General features: G+C 44.8%; 1 protein-coding gene across 2 annotated transcripts in view; it reads left to right on the top strand.

Moving 5' to 3' along the window:
* The window catches only part of dpp6a (dipeptidyl-peptidase 6a), a 1,544,902-nt gene that overhangs the window by 1,494,487 nt on the left and 27,677 nt on the right, over nucleotides 1-22,738 (top strand). For both annotated transcript variants that reach the window (XM_068015021.1, XM_068015020.1), the window contains exons 19-23: nucleotides 1,872-1,941; nucleotides 5,561-5,755; nucleotides 8,773-8,827; nucleotides 11,117-11,234; nucleotides 19,507-19,565. In XM_068015021.1, the coding sequence (XP_067871122.1) occupies nucleotides 1,872-1,941; nucleotides 5,561-5,755; nucleotides 8,773-8,827; nucleotides 11,117-11,234; nucleotides 19,507-19,565 (497 nt within the window). The remainder of the gene's footprint in view (nucleotides 1-1,871; nucleotides 1,942-5,560; nucleotides 5,756-8,772; nucleotides 8,828-11,116; nucleotides 11,235-19,506; nucleotides 19,566-22,738) is intronic.

Raw genomic sequence — 22,738 nt, 5'->3', positions numbered from 1 at the left:
AGGTAGCAAATGTCACCCCACTATTTAAGAAGGGAGGGAGAGAGAAAACAGGCAACTACAGACCTGTTAGCTTTACATCAGTAGTAGGGAAAATGATAGAATCTATTCTAAAGGATGTGATAAATGGACACTTGGATAATAATGTTCTGATTGGACATAGTCAACATGGATTTATGAATGGGAAATCATGTTTGACGAACCTGTTGGTGTTTTTTGAGGATGTTACTCACAGAATTGATAAAGAGGAGTCAGTGAGCATAGTATTCTTGGATTTTCAGAAGCCTTTTGATAAAGTCCCCCACAGGAGGTTGGTTAGCAAAATTAAAGCACATGGGATAGGAGGCAATATACTGGCATGGATTAAGGATTGGTTAACAGGCAGAAAACAGAGAGTAGGAATAAACGGGTCATTCTCCCATTGGCAGCCTGTGACTAGTGGGGTAACTGCAAGGATCGGTACTTGGGCCCCAGCTGTTCACAATTTCTATCAATGATGTGGATGTGGGAACCAAATATAGTATTTCCAAGCTCGCGGATGACACAAAACTAGATGGGAATGTATGTTGTGAGGAAGATGCAAAGTGGCTTCAAGGAGATTTGGACAGACTTAGTGAGTGGGCAAGAACGTGGCAGATGGAATATAAGGTGGAAAAATGTGAGGTTATCCATTTTGGTAGGAGGAATAGATGTGCAGAGTATTTCTTAAATGGTAAGAGATTAGAAAGTGTAGATGTATAAAGGGACCTGGGTATCCTCGTCAATAAGTCACTGAAAGCTAACATGCAGGTGCAGCAAGCAATTAGGAAGACTAATGGTATGTTCGCTTTTATCACAAGAGGATTTGAGTACAGGAGTAGTGAAATCTTGTTTCAATTGTACAGAACCTTAGTTAGACCGCACCTGGAGTACTGTGTGCAGTTTTGGTCCCCTTACCTTAGGAAGGAGATTATTGCCACAGAGGGAGTGCAACGAATGTTCACCAGACTTGTTCCCGGGATGTCGGGACTGCCCTATGTAGAGAGATTGGGGAAACTGGGCCTGTATTCTCTAAAGTTTCGAAGAATGAGAGGTGATCTCATTGAAACCTACAAAATACTTAAAGGGATAGACAGGGTAGATGCAGGTAAGGTGTTTCCCCTGGTTGGTGGGTCTAGAACCAGGGGACACAATTTCAGAATAAGGGGAGAGCCACATAGGACAGAGATGAGGAGAAATGTCTTCACTTAGTGGGTTGTGAATCTTTGGAATTCTCTATCCCAGAGGGCTGTGGATGCTCAGTCATTGAGTATGTTTGGAGATTGACAAAATTCTAAATACCAATGACATAGGGGATATGGGGATAGTGTGGGAAAAAGGCATTGAAGTGGATGATCAGCCATGATCGTATTGAATGGCAGAGCAGGCTCGATGGGCTGAATGGCCTACTCCTACTCCTATGTTTCTATGTTCCTAAGGCAGCTCACCACCATGTCTCAAGCGCAATTAGGGATGGACAACAAATGCAGGCCTTACCAGCGACGCTCATATCCAGTGAAAGAATAAAAAAACCGGGCGCGTTATAAAGCAAAATTAGACACCAAGCTACGTAAGGAGATATTAGGGCCGATTGGACAAAGATTGGTTTTAAGGAGCATCTTAAAGGAAGTAAAAGGTAGCTTAACCAGTCTAATTAAAATGAAAATAGTTTTTTCAATTGTACATTTTTCTTCTTTGCCTTATTCCCTAACCTATGTCACAGGAATATTTGAAAAGCCCAGAGTTGTGCATTGGGCCTGTGGTTTTTCAAGCTGTAATAGTCTTGGTGAAGTGTTTCACTTTTTGATTGTTGTGGGCATTGTTAACGTTAATGCAACTGTATTTTTATTTTTCAGCACTGAAAATGCAAATTATCAAGCCAGCAGCATTCTCAAATATGTCCCAATATCCTTTGTTACTTATAGTGTGAGTATTATTTTAGACTTATGGCTGGGATGGGGCTTAGTGATTTAAATGTTTCTATTCTCCAGGTCAGAGCACTCAGTATTCATTCATTTAGACTACCTAGATTTCAATTGCATCAGAAATAGGAAAAATGGGCCTGTGGTTCCCAAAGTTCTTGACCACTTCTCCTCACATCATTTCTAGGTCTGTTGTAGACTAATTGATAGAGATTGATTGCAATAATTAGTTAACAGCTTCATTATTTTTATATCACATGATGACCAAGATGGTAGGAGGTGCACCAGATGGAGCTTGGTATTTTTTTCGTCAAGCAATTCCTATGTAGATTAATTTTACACAGGGACGGGGCATTTTTATGATGTTTGACCAATTCCATGCTTACTGACAGCAGCTATTGAAAATACCTGGATTAATACAGGATCTTATTATGTGGAATTACTTTACGAGGCAGTGACTATTACCTAGGCACCACAGCAGCCATTTTGTGCCTGCTACATCCCACTAAAAGCAATGAGTCAGATGATCAGTTGATTTTTTTTAAATTGAGAGTTGAGGGAGGAATGTTGGCAGGCCACTTTGCAGCTGACATCTCAAGATGATGAACATCATTGAGGCTTTATCTATAAAAATAACCTGCAGTTAATTCTGTGTCCAGCATAAATCAGTTCTGCTTATCAGATTTGGTCCAAAATTGTACAGGATTCTTTCGGGGTGGGAACACTGTCACCAGCAGGTTCCCCGCCAACTCACACATCATCCTAACTTGGAAACATTTATCACTGTTCTTTCATTGTTGTTGGGTCAAAATCCCGTAACTCCCTTCCCAATAGTACTGTGGATGCACCTACACCACAGACGCTTTTTTTATTCTTTCATGGTATGTGAGCGTTGCTGACAAGGCCAGCATTTATTGCCCATCCTTAATTGCCCTTGAGAAGGTGGTGATGAGCTGCCTTCTTGAACCGCTGCAGCCCATCTGAAGCAGTTCAAGAAGGCGGCTCACCACCACCACCTTCTCATGGGTAACTAGGGATGGGCAATAAATTCTGGTTTTGCCAGCGACGCCCACATCCCAAGAATAAATAATAATGCACACATAACTGGTTTGAATGCTATTACAGTGCTCAGTCATAAATTATAAAATATTTATCATGAAGGCCATGGATTATTGTTGAAATTTATAATAGCAAAGTGATTAATAATGCTTAGAGCCTCCTAAATATAACATGTACCTTAAACGGCTGCTGACCACATTGAAATAGAACGCACAGCAACTTAGTGCGAACACTCAGAGGAAATTAAGCCTTATGATCCAATACCTCAGCACTTAATTCTACGTATGTATAACATTCAGCACTGGCGATTTTTAAGGAATTAACACACTACACAAGGAGAATCTTTAGCTGTTCTTATGCTGGAACTATCTTTTTTTTAAATTTGGATTCCATGAGATCGGCATCCACGCAACAGTTCATGGCATTCACACTCCTACATATAACTCCCTTGTCCCAAAGGCAAGCTCATAGACCTAGGTTTTCATGGTCCTATGAGTTTGTTGCTGAGATAAGGGGCTAGATTTTCATTATGTAGATGGGAAACAGGAACCAGGTCTGATTTTGGATCTGAAATCTTCCTCCTGTGGGAAAGTGATGCAGATTACAATTTTCACGTGGGAAAGCCTTAATTGGTAAGGAGACAGGTTTCCTGTCCTCTTAGAGCCAGTGAGATTGAAAATGGTAGTGGGTCAGTTCATGTGTGGAGCTCATGTAGACTTCCACGGCAGCCATCACTGAGCCTGCTGGTTGGCCTGAGGAAGACACCTGCCTTCCACTTCACCAGAGGGAAGCGAGATGTCACAGGGGAGCTGGAGGCCTGGCACGAAGGGCAGGGCTGACCCTCGCTTCATTGATACCCACCTGGATCTATTGCTGGAAGCCGTGAGGGAGAGGAGGAAGGTCTTCTTCCCAAAGGGTGGCTGGAAGAGGCCACCTCATCATGCAGCAGGGGCACCTCTCTGTTCAGTATCATCCTCCTCTGTCCCCTCTTCCTCCTCCTCTCCTACCTCCTGTTCCTCCCCCGATGAGCTGTCTCCTTCCAGGGCCTCACTGTCCTCAAGGTCCACACCTCTGGTGGGCCATGTTATGGAGAGTGCAGCAGATGGCCATTATGATTGAGACCCTTGCAGGAGCGCGTTGGAGGGTGCCACCCGACCGATTCAGGCACTGGAATCGAATCTTCACAAACCCAATGGCCTGCTCAATGGTTGGCCTGCTGAGCAGGTGGCATTGGTTGTTACACCTCTGTGCCTCTGTCTGAGGCTCCTGTAAAGGGGTCAGTAGCCATTTCTTCAAGGGATTTCCCTTTTCCACTTTGATCCATCCAAGCAATTTAAGGGATTGAGTGAAGGACTGAGGCAGCCTGGATTGGCAGAGGATGAAGGAGTCAAGGCAGCTGCCAGGAAAGTGAGCGCACACATAGAGGAAGCTCTTGTGGTGTGGACCAGTTGGACGTTGATGGAGTGGAAGGCCTTCCTGTTGCTGGATCTCACTGGCTGGTCATTGGATGCCTTGATGACCACATGAGCGCAAGCAATGATACCCTGCACCTGGGGCAATCCGACGATGGAGGCTGAGCCCAATGCCCTCAGTGCCAGCGTAGGCCCATCTGTCTCAAAGTGGGTGGAGTCCCCTGCCCTCCTGAAAAGGGCATCCATGACCAACCTGATGACATGATGAGATGCTGAGTGAGGAATGCCACTTAGGTCCATAGCTGATGCCTGGAATGACCCGGTTGCCTAGAGGTTCAGGACGACAGCGACCTTGACAGCTGCAGACAAGGGACTGCCATGGGGGCCATGAGGCCTCAGGTCATTGTGGATCAGAGCACACAGGACCGAGACTATATGCCTGGATGTGCAGCCTCCTACGGCACTGACGCTCTGCCATTTGCAGGTAACTGGCTCTTGGGTAGTGGGGGGGAGGGAAGGTCAGATGATCAAGGTAAGTGTTTTGGGAGGGGGAGAAGGCAAGTAATTAATTATATAGTTATTGGGGGGGTGGGAGAGGGTTGAAATAAATGTATTTAATGTTTTTTATTGTGTTTCTTTAAATATTTAAATTGAATGGTAGGTCTCGAAGCTCTTTAAAAATTGGCGTCAGCGCCTGCGCACGGGCAGTTGACGTCATTGCTGGGGATGGACAGCCCACCCCCTCTACGTCATCGGGTGGGGGTGGGGGCGGTCCACCCCAGCCATTTAAATAAGTCGCCAAACAGAAGATTGCCCGCACGGACGGGCCGCCACTGTTTTCGCGGGAGTATTAATTTCCGCCCTTTGTTTCTGTTGCTAAGCAGTGTTATCATAGAATTATACATCACTGAAGGAGGCATTCGGCCCATGGAACCTGAACCATTTGTTTGAAACTGATCAAATTAGACCCACGCCCCCTGCTTTTTCCTTATAGTCCTGCAAATGTTTCGTTGTCAAATAATTCACTTTTGAAATTGAATACTGAATCTGCTTTCAATACCATTCTTTCAGGCAGTGTGTTCCAGATCCAACAACTTGTGTAAAAACAGCCCCCCTCAACTGATGAACGAATCTGTGTTTTTTTTCTTACAGTGCTGATAGTCCTGGTAGCCAGATTGTCACAGAGCAGTTCCAAGTAGATTGGGCCACTGTGCTTGTTAGTTCATTTAACATCATTGTGGTAAAATTCGATGGTCGCGGCAGTGGTTTTCAAGGCACTAAACTCTTGTATGAAATAAAGGAAAACCTGGGGACTGTGGAAGAAAAGGATCAAACAGATGCTTTGAAGTAAGTACCTTTTGATGATAAACATTGCAAAGCCACCTCCGATGTGTTTCTGAACAAATAACTATTAGTAGAAAAAGTCCTATTGGGTTATTTTTTCATGTAGTCTCATCAAATGCTCATTAATTTTGTTATTATCTCCTGAGGCTGTTTCAAATGTGCTCCAAGAACCCAAATGCAAAGGGCTTGAAGCCAGAATGCAAATAACAAATATTAATATGCCTAAGACTTGTACTTGGCAATATTACTTCCAGATTCAGTGTTGTTAATGAATTTGTTGCCTGTGGGAAGCTTGTAATCCTTGAGGTAGATGGATCTGCTCATTATAAATACAATTAAAAGCAGATCAGTGTGAGTATCTGAAGGTTCAGATGGCAGGATATTTGCTCCTCGTGCCCTAATACCTAACTGCAGTGCTGTATTTGTTGAAAAAAGGTTGCAAATCTATGCAAATAAATAATCTTGCAAGGTTTTCAGTGCAGTCTGGGCTGCAATGCTTAGTTCTGCAACGACCTTATGCGACAGTATTCATATCGGAACACGAGAAATTTTCAAATCAGGAAAGTCTATGTAACCCTTCGACTTATTTAAATGAGAAGCAAAAAACTGCAACTGCTGAAAGTCTGAAACAGAAATACAAACTGCTGGAAACACTAAGCAGATCAGTCCGTTTCTGTGGAGAGAATGGGTGAATTAGCATATCAGGTGTTACCTTAAGGTGAGGTGAGGGTGACTGCTCTTGACATCAAGGCAGCATTTGACCGAGTATGGCATCAAGGAGCCCTAGCAAAACTAAGGTCAATGGGAATCAGGGGGAAACCCCTCCGCTGGCTGGAGTCATACCTAGCGCAAAGGAAGATGGTTGTGGTTGTTGGAGGTCAATCATCTGAGCTCCAGGACATCACTGCAGGAGTTCCTCAGGTAGTGTCCTAGGTCCAACCATCTTCAGCTGCTTCATCAATGACCTTCCTTCAATCATAAGGTCAGAAGTGGGGATGTTCGCTGATGATTGCACAATGTTCAGCACCATTCGTGACTCTTCAGACACTGAAGCAGTCCGTGCAGAAATGCAGCAAGACCTGGGCAATATCCAGGCTTGGGCTGATAAGTGGCAAGTAACATTCGCACCTCACAAGTGCCAGACAATGACCATCTCCAACAAGAGAGAATCTAACCATCTCCCCTTGACATTCAATGGCATTACCATCGCTGAATCCCACACTATCAACATCCTAGGAGCTACCATTGATCAGAAACTGAACTGGAGTAGCCATATAAATACCGTGGCTACAAGAGCAGGTCAGAGGCTAGGAATCCTGCGGCGAGTAACTCACCTCCTGACTCCCCCAAAGCCTGTCCACCATCTACAAGGCACAAGTCAGGAGTGTGATGGAATACTCTCCACTTGCCTGGATGGGTGCAGCTCCAACAACACTCAAGAAGATCGACACCATCCAGGACAAAGCAGCTCGCTTGATTGGCACCCCATCTACAAACATTCACTCCCTCCACCACCGACGCACTGTGGCAGCAGTGTGTACCATCTACAAGATGCACTGCAGCAATGCACCAATGCTCCTCAGACAGCACCTTCCAAACCCGCGACCTCTACCAACTAGAAGGACAAGGGCAACAAATGCATGGGAACACTATCACCTGCAAGTTCCCTTCCAGGTCACACACCATCCTGACTTGGAACTATATCGGCGTTCCTTCACTGTCGCTGGGTCAAAATCCTGGAACTCCCTTCCCAACAGCACTGTAGGTGTCCCTACCCCACATGGACCGCAGTGGTTCAAAAAGGCAGCCCACCACCACCTTCTGAAGGGCAATTAGGGATGGGCAATAAATGTTGGCCTGGCCAGCGGTGCCCACATCCCATGAATGAATAAAAAAAAATATCAGAACGTTTGTGATGAAGGGTTATACCTGAAGTATTAACTTGCATGTTCTCTTTATATCTTGTCATGTTCTTGTATAATAGCAAGATATCCTGCTATTCCTCTGTTATGGATGATAAGTAGATTGCATATACGGATGGGGTCTGGATGTTAGTTATCCCGGATTGCGGGGGGAGGGGGGTGCGGAGGGCAGTGTCATTCATACATTGGGTACAAAATTAGTCATGTACCACATTTGCTGCTACAACAACAACTTCCAATTAGGTCATGAATCAATATGGTGAAAAGCTGAAGCCCCAGTACAGATTGTTGAGGAACACTACTTGTCACCTCCCACCAAGCAGAGAGTGAACCATTTATTCCTACTCTCTGTCTCCTACCTCCCAATCAATTACTGACCCATGTCACAATGTTCCCTCCAATTCTGTGTGCTGTCATTTTTGATAATCTTCTGTGAGGAACTTCATCAAATGCTTTCTGCAAGTCCACATAGACAACAATCCATTGACACTTCTCTATGCACTATGCTAGTGATGCCCTCAAAAAATTGAACCAGATTAATCAGACATGGCCTACATTTCACAAATCCATGCTGATTCTTTTGATTAACTGATACTTATCACGTGTTCAGTCACTCTGTCTCTGATGATAGATTCCAGTAACTTCCTCTGAATTGATGTTCAGGGAACAGATCTATAGTAACCTGGTTGCTCTCTCTCCTTTCATAAATAATGGAGTGACATTTGCAATTGTTCAATCCTAGGTTCCTGAACTTAGTGAGATTTGGAAAATTATGACTAATGCATCTGTGATTTCCTTAGCTATTTCTTTCAATAACCTGGGGGTGGAAATCATTAGTTGCTGGAGATTTGTCCAACTGAAGTCTGTTTATTTTCTCCATTAAAATTTTTATAACATATTAAATCTATTAAGTTTACCCCGTTGCCTTATTTTTAGATTCCCTTGTACCATTGGATATTTTATACTCCTCCACAGTTTAAAAACGATGCTCGCTTGCCATCATACAGCTAGGAAAAAACCTGTTATAAATAGCATTTGACAAAATAAAACAGGATCCTTAGTGTTCTCAATTTGATCTGTTTCATGCTTCCGTTTCAGGATCCTCTTGAAGGAACCATTCATTGACAAAACCAGAGTTGGTGTTTTTGGACAGGTAATGTTATACTTAACAAAAAAAATTTTTAAATACATATATATTTTTATTTCATTTTGATTTGGAGTCAGGAGGAGTGGTAGCACGCCTCTTGACTTTGCAGCACTCCTGCCAGCTGTCCTCCACCTCCCGAACACACAGCCCCCACCTCCCCCCAACCCTCCCAACCAACCAACTCTCCCCGGCACTTGTCTATGGTCACTGCCAGTAAGGCAGACAGCCCGAAATTTGCCTCTGTAAAAGGACAGACACCTGCCCAATTTTTGGGCCAGCTTCTGACCTCCCAGTTCGGGCGCATATGTGTTGAGGCCACATCATCCCCATTGTGGCCGAGACCATGGCATCAAGGAATTTCTACCCCTCAGAGATAAGAGGAGACAGTTGACTTCTGTGTAATCTGGAGTCAAAAGACACATCAAATACTGTAGAATGAATTGGGTTCTGAACAGGAGTGTCACCTTGTAAATGAACATTGCCGCTGATGTAATTGACTTTAATGGGCTTCTCTTGGATCATACGTACAATGGAGAACACAAAATCTCCAGGAGTAGTTGGGGAGCCTCCTGGGTTAAGTGCTGGGATATACCCACATGAGGCCTATGCTGCTGAGCCACCAAGTATTTGTTGGGTGTGGAGAGGTCCTTTGATTCATATACCTTCAGCAGGTGTCAATGGCAACAGAGGTGAATTTTGGGAACTATACAGCCTCATGAACTGGTGTTGAAGTGTGGTGTCGTGAAGTGTGCTGGTGGCAGTAGGGACGAGGAGGGTTCCTGCAGAAAGAACTTATCTTTCCCCAGTGACCCCCATTTTTACATCTTACCCCTTTATCATCAGGAGTCCAGACCACGACCCCATTGTGCTTCCCCCGCAGCTGAAACCCTTTGGCACCTTTTGATGGCCTAGTCAACGGATTCCTCTAAGGGCTGAGGACAAGGGGACTCCTGGTATTCCAAGTCCTCACCCCACATCTTGCCCTCCCCGCCTCCTCAGGCATCAATTGCCTTGGAAGAAGGACTCTGATCCTTAAAAGGCCCACAGTAAAACCAACATTTGGCCGGAGTTATGGCAAGAACATGCTAGAGCAGATATGAAGCCCCAACCTGTTCTTCTGTGCTAACAAAGGAAATTTTACCTCATCACTTGGGAATACGACAGTCACCAGCAGTGCAGTGGCACAGTTTCCATATTAGCCATCATTCTTAAGGGGATTTACCTTAAACATTCGCTCCCTCTACCATCAGCGCACCCTGACTGCAGTGTGTATCAAATGCAAGATGGCTTCTTCTGACGGCACCTCCCAAACCCTCAACCTCCAACACCTAGAAGGACAAGGGCAGTCAGCATATGGAAACATAACCACCTGTAAATTCCCCTCCAAGTCACACACCATCCTGAATTGGAAATATATCACCATTGCTTCATCATCACTAGGTAAAAATCCTGGAACTCCCCCGCCACCTCCCCCCCACTACTCCCAAACAGCTCTGTTGGAGTACCTCCCCCACATGGACTGCAGCAGTTCAAGAAGGGGATGGGCAATAAGTACTGCCCTTACTAGTAACGCCCAAGGGCGGCACAGTGGCTCACAGCTCACAGCCTCACAGCTCCAGCGACCCGGGTTCAGTTCTGGGTACTGCCTGTGTGGAGTTTGCAAGTTCTCCCTGTGTCTGCGTGGGTTTCCTCCGGGTGCTCCGGTTTCCTCCCACATGCCAAAGACGTGCCGTTTGATAGGTAAATTGGCCATTAGCAATTGCCCCTAGTATAGGTAGGTGGTAGGGAAATATAGGGACAGGTGGGGATGTGGTAGGAATATGGAATTAGTGTAGGATTAGTATAAAATGGGTGATTGATGGTCGGCACAGACTTGGTGGGCCGAAGGGCCTGTTTCAGTGCTGTATCACTAAACTAAACTAAAACTAAACATCCAACAGAGGAATTTAAAAAAACAATTACTTTTGAAAATAGTGCATTACAGAGATATTGAGAGGAAGGAGAGGCATTTAAAAAGTTGTGAGGTGATTGCATTGGTCAATGTAAACTGCCGCAAATATCTTCGCGGAGTAAATGATAATGGGAAAGCTTTACAGTCCAACAGGAATAGATAATGTATATAATAACGTTCATATAACGTAAAAAAAATGTCATTACAATTCCAGCAATTTGTTCATGAGCAGAATGATCTGAACTCTATGGGAATTATGATTTTGTCTCACTTTTGTACACTCATACTAAAGGTATTAATTGTCATTATGTAAAAGATTAACTTCTCTTGTCTGCTCTCTCCAGGCTTATGGGGGCTATATGAGTTTGATGCTGCTTACCACAGAAAACGAGTTCGACAAAAGAAATGCCTTCTTCAAGTGCGGAATTGCACTTTCTCCAATCACAGATTTTAAACTGTACGGTAAGCATCAGCTTGCAAAATTCCCTAGCGCTACTCATCTGAAACTCTCTCCCCTTTGTGACCTGCTGACTTGACTGTGCCAATGTTCTCTCGGCCAGCCTCCTAACCTCCATTAACTTCAAATCAACCAATACTCTGTGCCCTTTTCTTATCCCACACTAAGTCCTGCTCAACCATTCCCCCTTTCTTCACTGACCTACATTGGCTCCCAGTGCCCCAACATCTCAAATTTAAAATTCTCAACATAATAGCTGGGATTTTATGCTGGCGACAGGGGTCTCAACATCCAGAAAAAACGATGCAGAGAGCCCCGCGTCGCCTCTTTTGTGGGAGTCCCACCGAATCTAGTACAAATTCTGTACTTAAGTGGGCAGTGGCGGGCCTTCCATGGGATAAAGGACCCTGAAGATGGAAGTCCTGCCCTCAGAGAGCTGCCGACCAATCAGAGGCTGGCAGCTGTTTCACTGAGCAGTGCCATTGTGGAGGCAGTGGTTGCTGCCTGTGGAAAACCTACCCAAGGCCCAGAAGTGTCCTGGACCCAGACCACAGGTAGGTCAGGGCGGGAGAGGTCACGAAGGGTGGGGCTGCAGGTGAAGGGTATATATTGGAGTGGAGTCACGATCAAGAGCAGAGGAGTGGCTCTCAGTGGGCGGGTCCCTCGTTCAGGTACTAAGTGCCTTTTAATGAATGACCCCTCCCTCCAGAGCTGGGAAGAAACTGGGCAGGTTTTTCATGCCATGCTTCCCGTGCGGCGACAGGGCCACCTGCCACATGGTTAATAGCAGTGGTGGTGGGATGAGGCACTTAATTGAGCATTAATTGGCCAGTTAAGGGTCTCAAATGGCGGCAGGTGGGAAGGCTGTTCACAGGTCTTCCCGCCCTGGACTTAATTTTGGTGGAGACGGGAAGGCAGTGGAGTCCTTCCCCCTCCACCATCCCACCCAATGTTATGCTTTCCCCACCTCCAAACCTGCCAAGAGGAGAGTATATAATTCCCCCCAATGTTTAAATCCTTCCTTGATCTCCTCTCTTCCTACCTGCTACTCCTATTTTCTTCCAGCCCAACAATCCCACTTGATCTTTGTTCCTCTGACTGACCTTTAATATCCTTCCATCCCTTCACCCAACCATTGGCACCTGTGGGGTGAGTTTTCCCAGGCAATGGGAAATGGGTTTGCATGCACGAGGGAAGTTAAATTCCCTGAAACTGACATTGGGTCAGGACCCCAATATCATCCCCACCCTCTTCCAGATCTCTGCAGGACAGGATTGAAGGCAAGCAGAGAACCGCCTTAGAGTCATAGAGTTATACAGCACAGAAACACGCCCTTCGGCCCATCGTGTCTGTGCTGGCCATCAAGCACCTAACTATTCTAGTCCCATTTTCCAGCACTTGACCCGTAACCTTGAATGCTATGGTGTTTCAAGTGCTCATCTAAATACTTCTTAAATGTTGTGAGGGTTCCTGCCTCTACCACCCCTTCAGGCAGTGCGTTCCAGATTCCAACCACCCTCTGGGTGAAAAAATGTTTCCTCAAATCCCCTCTAAACCTCCTGCCCTTTTATCTTAAATCTATGCCCCCTGGTGATTGACCCCTCTACTCAGGGAAAAAGTTGCTTCCTATCTAACCTATCAATGCCCCTCATAATTTTGTATACCTCAATCAGATCCCCCCTCAGCCTTCTCTGCTCTAAGGAAAACAATCCCAGCCTTTCCAGTCTCTCTTCATAGCTGAAATGCTCCAGCCCAAGCAACATCCTGGTGAATCTCCTCTGCACCCTCTCCAGTGCAATCACATCCTTCCTATAATGTGGTGCCCAGAATTGTACACAGTACTGCAGCTGTGGCCTTACTAGCGTTTTATACAGCTCCATCATAACCTCCCTGCTCTTATATTCTATGCCTCAGCTAATAAAGGCAAGTATCCCATATGCTTTCCTCACCACCTTATCTACCTGTGCTGCTGCCTTCAGTGATCTATGGACAAGTACACCAAGGTCCCTCTGATCCTCTGTACTTCCTAGGATCCTACCATCCATTGTATGTTTCCCTGCCTTGTTAGTCCCCCCAAAATGCATCATCTCACAGTTCTCAGGATTAAATTCTATTTGCCATTGCTCTGCCCATTTTACCAGCTCATCTATATTGTCCTGTAATCTAAGGCTTTCCTCCTCACTCTTTACGACACCATCAATTTTCGTGTCATCTACGAACTTACTGATCATACCTCCTATATTCACGTCTAAGTCATTAACGTACACTACAAACAGCAAGGATCCCAGCACCGATCCCTGCGGTACACCATTGGTCACAGAATTCCACTGGCAAAAGCAACCCTCGAGCATCACCCTCTGCCTCCTGCCACTGAGCCAATTTTGGATCCAGTTTGTCAAATTGCCCTGGATCCCATGGGCACTTACCTTCTTCACCAATCTCCTTCACCAATCTCCCATGCGGGACCTTATCAAAAGCCTTCCTGAAGTCTATGTAGACTACATCAACCGCCTTACCCTCATCTACACATCTAGTCACCTCCTCAAAAAATACCATCAAGTTTGTTAGACACGATCTCCCCCTGACAAAGCCATGCTGACTATCCCTGCCTCTCCAAGTGGAGATTAATCCTGTCCCTCAGAATTATTTCCAATAGTTTTCCTACCACTGATGTTAGACTCACCAGCCTGTAATTACTTAGTTTATCCCTGCTATCTTTCTTGAATAATGGTAACACATTCGCTGTCCTCCAGTCCTCTGGTACCTCTCCTGTGGCCAGAGTGGATTTGAAAATTTGTGTCAGAGCCCCTGCTATCACCTCCCTTGCCTTACTTAACAGCCTGGGATACATCTCATCTGGGCCTGGGAGTTTATCCACTTTTAAGCCTGCTAAAACAGCTAATACTTCCTCTCTTTCAATGTTAATATGTTCAAATATATCACAATCCCCCTCCCTGATCTCTACACTTACATCGTCCTTCTCCATAGTGAACACAGATGAAAAGCAATCATTCGAAACCTCACCTATGTCCTCCAGCTCCACACACAAATTGTCACTTTGGTCCCTAATGGGCCCTACTCTTTCCCTGGTTATCCTCTTGCCCTTAATATACTTATAAAATGCCTTGGGATTTTCCTTTATCTTGCCCGCCAGTTTTTTTTCATCTCCTCTCTTTGCTCTCCTAATTATTTTTTTTAAGTACCCTCCTACACTTTCTATACTCCTCCAGTGCCTCCGCTGTTTTAAGCGCTCTGAATCTGCCATAAGCCTCCTTTTTCTTCCTTGTCCAACCCTTGACATCCAGGGTTCCCTGACTTGTTGGTCCTACCCTTCACCTTAACAGGAACATGTTGGCCCTGAACTCTCATTATTTTCTCTTTGGCTCCCACTGATCTGATGTCGACTTTCCTACAAGTAGCTGCTCCCAGTCCACTTTGGCCAGATCCTGTTTTATCATTGAAATCGGCCTTCCCCTAATTCAGTACCTTTATTACCGGTCCATTTTTGTCCTTTTCCATAACTACCTTAAATCTTACAGAGTTATGGTCACTATCCCCGAAATGCACCCCCACTGCCACTTTTGCCACTTGTCTGGCTTCATTCCCTAGGATTAGGTCCAGTTCTGCCCCTTCTCTTGTAGGACTTTCCATGTGCTGACTCAAAAAGCTCTCCTGTATGCATTTTAAGTATTCCGCCCCCTTTAAGCCTTTTGCACTAAGACTATCTCAGTTGATATTGGGGAAGTTGAAATCCCCTACTATTATTACATTATTATTTTTACACCTCTCTGAGATTTGCTCCATATCTGCTCCTCTATCTCTCCTTGACTGTTTGTTTGGAGGCCTGTAGTACACTCCCAGCCAAGTGATCGCCCCCTTTTTGTTTTACGTTCTACCCATATGGCCTCCTTACTGTAGTAATTGACTCCTTGATCAACAGTGCAATGCCACCTCCTCTTTTACCCCCTCCCCTGTCACGCCTGAAGATTCTATACCCTGGAATATTGAGCTGCCAGTCCTGCCCCTCCCTCAACCATGTCTCTGTGATAGCAATAATATCATATTCCCATGTGTTAATAAACATCCTCAATTCATCTGCCTGACTAGTAAGACTCCTTGCGTTAAAATAGATGCAATCCAGCCTTGCATTATTCATTTGTGCCTTAACAGGTCCATATTTGCTCTGCTTTCCAGACTGACTCAATTTCTCTCCTATATTTGACTGTGCATCACCCCCTACTGTACCTCCACTCTGTATCCCATCCCCCTGCCAAATTTGTTTAAACTGCCCCCCTCCGCCACGCCCAACAGGACTAGCAAACCTCCCAGCAAGGATGTTGGTCCCATTCCGGTTCAGGTGCAACCCGTCCAACTTGTACAGGTCTCATCTTTGCCAGACCCAGTGATCCAGGAAACTAAAGCCCTCCCTCCTGCACCATCTCCTCAGCCATGCATTCATCTGCTCTATCCTCCTATTCCTATATTCACTAGCACGTGACACCGGGAGTAATCCACAGATTACTGCCTTTGAGGTCCTACATTTTAATCTGCTACCTAGCTCCCTAAATTCTTGTTGCAGGACCTCATCCCTCTTTCTACCTATGTCGTTGGTACCAATGTGTACCACGAGCTCTGACTGTTCACCCACCCCCTTCAGAATGTCCAGCAGCCACTCGGTGACATCCTTGACCCTAGCACCAGGGAGTCAACATACCACCCTTGGATCTATGTATCAGGTAAGTTATTATGGTAATTAAAAAGCCAATTAAGAACTGTTTTAACTCTCAATTCTGGATTCCCAGCCAGAGCACCTGTTTCCAGACCTGTCAGCAACTTGCCACGGCAAGAGCTCCAGCCGTGACCAAGTGAACCCATACGAACATTCGTACGAACATACGAATTAGGAGCAAGTATAGGCCACTCGGCCTTTCGAGCCTGCTCCGCCATTCAATAAGTTCATGGCTGAACTGATTACTCCGCATTTCCACCTACCCCTGATAACCTTCCACCCCCTTCCTTATCAAGAATCTATCTACCTCTGCCTTAAAAATATTCAAAGACTCTGCTTCCACCGCCTATTGAGGAAGAGAATTCCAAAGACTCACGACCCTCTGAGAAAAAAAAATTCTCCTCATCTCTGTCTTTAAAAGGTGACCCCCGTATTTTTAAACAGTGACACCTAGTTCTAGATTCTCCCACAAGGGGAAACATCCTTTCTACATCCACCCTGTCAAGACCCCTCAGGATCTTATATGCTTCAGTTAAGTCGCCTCTTACTCTTCTAAATTCCAGCGGATACAAGCCTAGCCTGTCCAATCTTTCCTCGTAAGACAGCCCACCCGTTCCAGGTAATAGTCTTGTAAACCTGTTCAAAGCACTTCTTCTCTCAGAGACTATTATCGCTGCTTGACAGGGGATTGCCAAATGCGAATGGGAAGGCACTACACCTGTTTTCCACTTCACTCCCCTTCAGCTGCATTTCACTGCTGCCAGTCTCCACCATGGCATGGGAGCAGTTTATGCAGTTCCACCTTGCACCTCTGATGAGGGGCAAAAACACAAACCACGCCACCGCCAAAAGCACCAGCAGCAGCAAGAGCAACACGCGGAGCAGCATCAACTGCTTTCTCCTCAGCCACATGCCCCTCCACAGGGAAAAGGGGATAGACACTGAGATCCAGCTGAAAGGAGACGAGATCCCCAACACAGGGTCTACAGTCTCTCTCAACATGTCTGAGCACCAGAGCGACAGGAGGCTCAGGCCTTCACGGCACGATGCTGCTGACATCTGCAGCCTTGGAACGAGACCTCCTTCCTGATGGAACAGGTGGGCAAGCATTGCCATTGGCTTACAGGGTGCCTGTCACTGGAGGGCCACACCCCCAGGTCTCTACATTTCGCCAAGTTGCATGCTCTCTTCTCCTGCAAGTAAAGAAAGCAGAGAAGTGTGAGTATTTGTAACGTTTTGTGTGGAGAGGACGGAAGGACAACATTTATGGAGGATGACTGTGAGGCATGGGTGCAAGAGGGCAATAGGCTGATGTGAGGGGCCTGAAGAGAAAGGAATGAGTGGAGCTGCAAGGTATGCTGGTTTGAGGAGTGCTGTGCAGGAGAATGCTGGGAAAGTCAGATAGCGGGGGCTTGGCACCTGAAAGTATTTTGCCACTCATCTTTCTTGCCCTCCTGAGGTCCTGGGATCCTCTCGGTGCACTGTCTCTGGGTTGGAGGGAGCACACTCCTGATGCTGGCTTCCTCCGTCACTTCCATCCATGCCTGCTCGGTTGAAGAGGTTGTCCTCTTCCATCCTTGGGAGCGCTCACCTCACTGCAGCTCCTCAGATCCCACAGCAGGACCTCCAGGTAAGAATGAGAAACGCAGCGAGCAGCTCTTCCCAGGTCTCCTCGCCATTCCTGTAGGTGCTGCAGCTTCAAAAATCCAAGTGCTGGTGAGCCCTTGTAACCCATGGCATGGTCTTTTTAATCTGATGTGTGATCCTGCCTGCTCTCCTTAATTGGTCGGGCAACCTGGAGGCAGGATGTTAATGCCGTGGCTGAGTTAAGGCTAAGACCACCCATTAGCAAACCCGGTTCCCCACCCGAAATTGGTCCCATTGTTCCAGCAGGGCCTAAATCCAGAAGGTTCTGCCCTGTGATTTCAGCCACCTAAGTCTTAATTGAAATGCACTCCCTAAACCCCCTCCACCTCTCCACTTTGCTTGTCTCATTTAAAATCTTCCTTAAAACTCTGCCTTGACCAAGCTTTTAATCATCCCTTCTAATCTTCCCTTTTTTGGCTCAGGGAACTGTTTTTCCTTAGACTTTTGTGAAGTGTCTTGGAACGTTTCCCTTGTGTTTTTTTGCAAGGTGTTGTTGTTGAATGTTGCTCATTTAACTGGTTAATGTTAAATGAATGTCTCTGTTGGTCTATACTCTGGGCTGTGGTCTGATTGAATGTATATTCTATCCCATACCAAGGGCAAGGAAATTAAGTGGCAAACAGTAATTCCAGTTTGCTAGTCAGAGTACCAAAGACTGTCTAATTGACCCCAGGGTCTCATCACATTTCCCTAAATATTGGGCTGGTGAATGTACATTCTGATTCCTAGGGGATGTTAGGTCCACTTACAGGGGTGGCCTTTTATGCTGACTTATGAGAAAAAACTGGAGAAAATTGGACTATTTAGCCTGAAAACAAAATATCTGACAGATGATTTTATAAAGCGAGATAAGATGGATAACGCAATAGAATTAAATTGAGAGAGCAGAACGGGGGCACAGCTTCAAGCTAGTAACAGATAAATTTAGAATTGATATCAAGATTTTTTTGTAAACAAATAGTGATCAACATCTAGAATAAACTTTCACTGAGATTAATGAAGACAATAACACTGGAATCATTTAGGAAATAATTGGATACTGAAATGAGTGGACTTTAAGAGCTCTCTGGATGAATTTAGATCACCCGAATGACCTTCCTCGTGTATAATTACCTCATGCTCTTGCGAGTGAAAAGCTCTGCCTGACTGCAGTTATTACTTCCCATTTCCCAATGTTAAACTTGTGTCCCTTGCTTTTGACCTCTTCACCATGATTAACTACTTGCCTGGTTACAGCTTTGTCCATTCCATTCATAATCTGGAAAACGTCCATTAGATCTCCCAGGAAAACATGTCTGGAAGTATTTGTAAAAACTATTGTAGTGTTATCTTAGAGTCTGAATTTTTTTACAGTGCTCCAAGGAATCATGTGCTCCCTGGATCAGCCATTTGTAAAGTTTGCTGCTCACTTGCCACGTAGCTAAAATGAGCCCCAATATTGCATTGTGAACCTGATTGAGTCTTCCCTTCCTATCTCAAGGGCACTGAGGCTAATAAGATAGATCAGGGACTGAAGCTGGAGCTCACCAAGCGATCAGGGAAGCCAGGTTCCTGCCTTTAACTCCATCCCATCCTTTATCATGTGGAAATAAATCAGCCGGAAAACTGCTGCTTATGATAGCACTCAATCACGAAACATATTTGGATGACTTTCTTGTGTCTGCTATTTTGACGGAGGCTAAATTTACTGAAAATATGAACGCATGAAAAATGATGGATAGGAAAAGACTTGCTGGTCCTTCCAGCCTGACCCACACAGTTGTGATGCCTTTGTGATTTACAAAATAAGTATGTCCTTCTTTCCAACGCTTGCAGACAATTGTTGTGGATATTATTGTAACTGGATTTTTAACAGTGTGGCGTTTCTTTGCACATCTGACCTGCCATCTCTTTCCTCACAGCATCTGCATTCTCCGAACGATATTTAGGTAGACTCAGCAAAGCCGATAGAGGTTATGGGGTAAGTGCAAAGAACCCAACACTAAGTTCTTGGACTATCTGAATCAATCTTGTTAAACACTGTAGGGGAGATGATTTCCGCTATTAAAATGAATGAGCGCAAACTGGATGGGTTCCTTTACAGGGCTGCCCCAGTGCACCCGGGTACACACCCAGGACAATATCCACTTGTGTATGAGTTTGATAGTGAAACAGCTATAACTAAGAGACAGTCTCCTAAATGCATCCAAATGCTAAAGAATGCACGATTCTTTCTCAGTAATATCGACGTCCTTCCCTCTATATCTTCCCTTCCTTTTCTTTTTGGTATTTCAGTCCCCTAAGAGATATTAAATGTTTCATGAAGTAAAAAGCACATTCCATTTGTTAATAAATCTGCATACTTATGCAATATATCTTTTAATTAAGATGATTTGGCCTATAACTTTAATCTATCTTACTTGAATATTTAGCCTGTGAAATACTGTATTATCACTCTGCTCCTAAAGGGTCATTGAGGTTAATTGAATGTGAGTGAGGCAAACACAGTACCTGCCAGCGATCATTAACGTCACATTAAATATGCTACTTTCTTGAAATATAACAAGCAGTAATATTTCCGACTTCTATGTACAATTCATTGCTTGCTGTTCTACAAAGCATTTTTCTGGCTTTTATATATCATCATAAATCCTCGCTCCAGTCATTCCAGTGTGTTGTTCCATTTGGCGTACAAGTTTATGACATGCTGCTGTAAAATTCCTTTGTTCACTGTGCTATCAGAGGTGTTAATCTGCATTTTTTGTGCAGGTTAGTACCAGCATTAAAATAGTAGACTGTAGTGGGAATTGTAAATGAATTTGTTGAATACTTCTAAGAAAAATTTTGCAGTTTATTTTCAAAGCCTACAAATTTGTTTTGTGATTCCTGTTCTTCAAAAATTTATTTTTGTGCCTGTGTGTTACCACCCAGAGACTAATGTCATGCACAGGTGAAATGTGTTGCCACATTTATTAAGTTGCATGCAAAAGGCTAGTTGACAAAATTAATCATTTTTGTCTAGTTTTCGCTTGTTACATCTAGACTTGACCATTCCAATGCTCTCCTGGCCAGGCTGCTATCTTCATTCCTCCATAAACTTGAACTCATCCAAAACTCTGCTGATCAAATCTTAACTCGCACTAATTCCCATTTACCCATCACCAATGGTTCCGCTAAGCTGCGCGGCCATGCAGCAACCTGAAAGTCATAGAAACATAGAAAATAGGAGCAGGAGTAGGCCATTCGGCCCTTCGAGCCTGCTCCGCCATTCATTATGATCATGGCTGATCATCCAACTCAGTAGTCTGTTCCTGCTTTCGCCCCATATCCTTTGATCCCTTTAAACTCAAGAGCTATATCTAACTCCTTCTTGAAAATATACAATGTTTTGGCCTCAACTGCTTTCTGTGGTAGTGAATTCCACAGGCTCACTGCTCTCTGGGTGAAGAAATTCCTCCTCATCTCAGTCCTGAAAGGTTTACCCCGTATCCTTAGACTATGACCCCTAGTTCTGGACTCCCCCACCATCGGGAACATCCTTCCTGCATCTACCCTGTCAAGTCCTGTTAGAATTTTAGAGGTTTCTATGAGATCTCCCTTCACTCTTCTGAACTCCAGTGAATATAATCCTAACCGACTCAATCTCTCCTCATACGTCAGTCCCACCATTCCAGGAATCAGTCTGGTAAACCTTCGCTGCACTCCCTCTATAGCAAGAACATCCTTCCTCAGATAAGGAGACCAAAGCTGCACACAATATTCCAGGTGTGGCCTCACCAAGGCCCTGTATAATTGCAGCGAGACATCCCTGCTCCAGTACTCGAATCCTCTCGCTATGAAGGCCAACATACCATTTGCTTTTTTTACTGCCTGTTGCACCTGTATGCTTGCCTTCAGCGACTGGTGTATGAGAACACCCAGGTCTCGCTACATATTCCCCTCTCTCAGTTTATAGCCATTCAGATAATAATCTGCCTTCCTGTTTTTGCTACCAAAGTGGATAACCTCACATTTATCCACAATATACTGCATCTGCCATGCATTAGCCAACTCACTCAACTTGTCCAAATCACCCTGAAGCCTCTCTGCATCCTTCTCACAACTCACCCTCCCACCCAGTTTTGTGTCATCTGCAAATTTGGAGATATTACATTTAGTTCCCTCATCTAAATCATTAATATATATTGTGAATAGCTGGGGTCCTAGCACCAATCCCTGCGGTACCTCACTAGTCATTGCCTGCCATTCAGAAAAAGTCCCATTTATCCCTACTCTTTGTTTCCTGTCTGCCAACCAATTTTCTATCCATCGCAATACACTACCCCCAGTCCCATGCGCTTTAATTTTACATGCTAATCTCTTATGTGGGACTTTGTCGAAAGCCTCCTGAAAGTCCAAATAAACCACATCCACTGGCTCCCCCTCATCAATTCTACATCCTCGAAGAATTCTTGTAGATTTGTCAAGCATGATTTCCCTTTCGTAAATCCATGCTGACTGCCCAATTCTACCACTGTTCTCCAAGTGCTCTGCTATAAAATCTATGATATATCTATAAAATCTAGAATAAAATCTAGAAATTTCCCCACTCCCGATGTCAGGCTGACTGGTCTATAATTCCCTGCTTTCTCTCTACCTCCCTTTTTAAATAGTGGGGTTACATTAGCTACCCTCCAATCTGTAGGAACTGTTCCAGAGTCTATAGAATCTTCGAAGATGACCACCAATGCATCCACTATTTCTAGGGCCACTTCCTTAAGTACTCTGGGATGCATACCATCAGGCCCTGGGGATTTATCGGCCTTCAATCCCACCAATTTCCCTAACACCATTTCTCTACTATTACAGATTTCCTTTAGTTCCTCTCTCTCACTAAGCCCTGTGTTCCCCAACATTTCTGGTATGATATTTGTGTCCTTCTTTGTGAAGACAGAACCAAAGTATGCATTTAGTTGGTCAGCCATTTCTTTGTTCCCCATCATAAATTCCCCTGTTTCTGTCTGTAAGGGACTTACATTTGTCTTCACCAATCTTTATCTCTTCGCATACCGATAGAAACTTTTACAGTCAGTTTTTATGTTCCCCACAAGCTTGCTCTCGTACTCTATTTTCCCCTTCTTAATCAATCCCTTGGCCCTCCTTTGCTGAATTCTA

The sequence above is a fragment of the Heterodontus francisci genome, chromosome 2 (assembly GCF_036365525.1).
Source record: "Heterodontus francisci isolate sHetFra1 chromosome 2, sHetFra1.hap1, whole genome shotgun sequence".
Lineage (NCBI taxonomy): Eukaryota > Metazoa > Chordata > Chondrichthyes > Heterodontiformes > Heterodontidae > Heterodontus > Heterodontus francisci.
The sequence above is the reverse complement of the archived record's forward strand: the minus strand, read 5'-3'. Positions and strand labels throughout refer to the sequence as shown.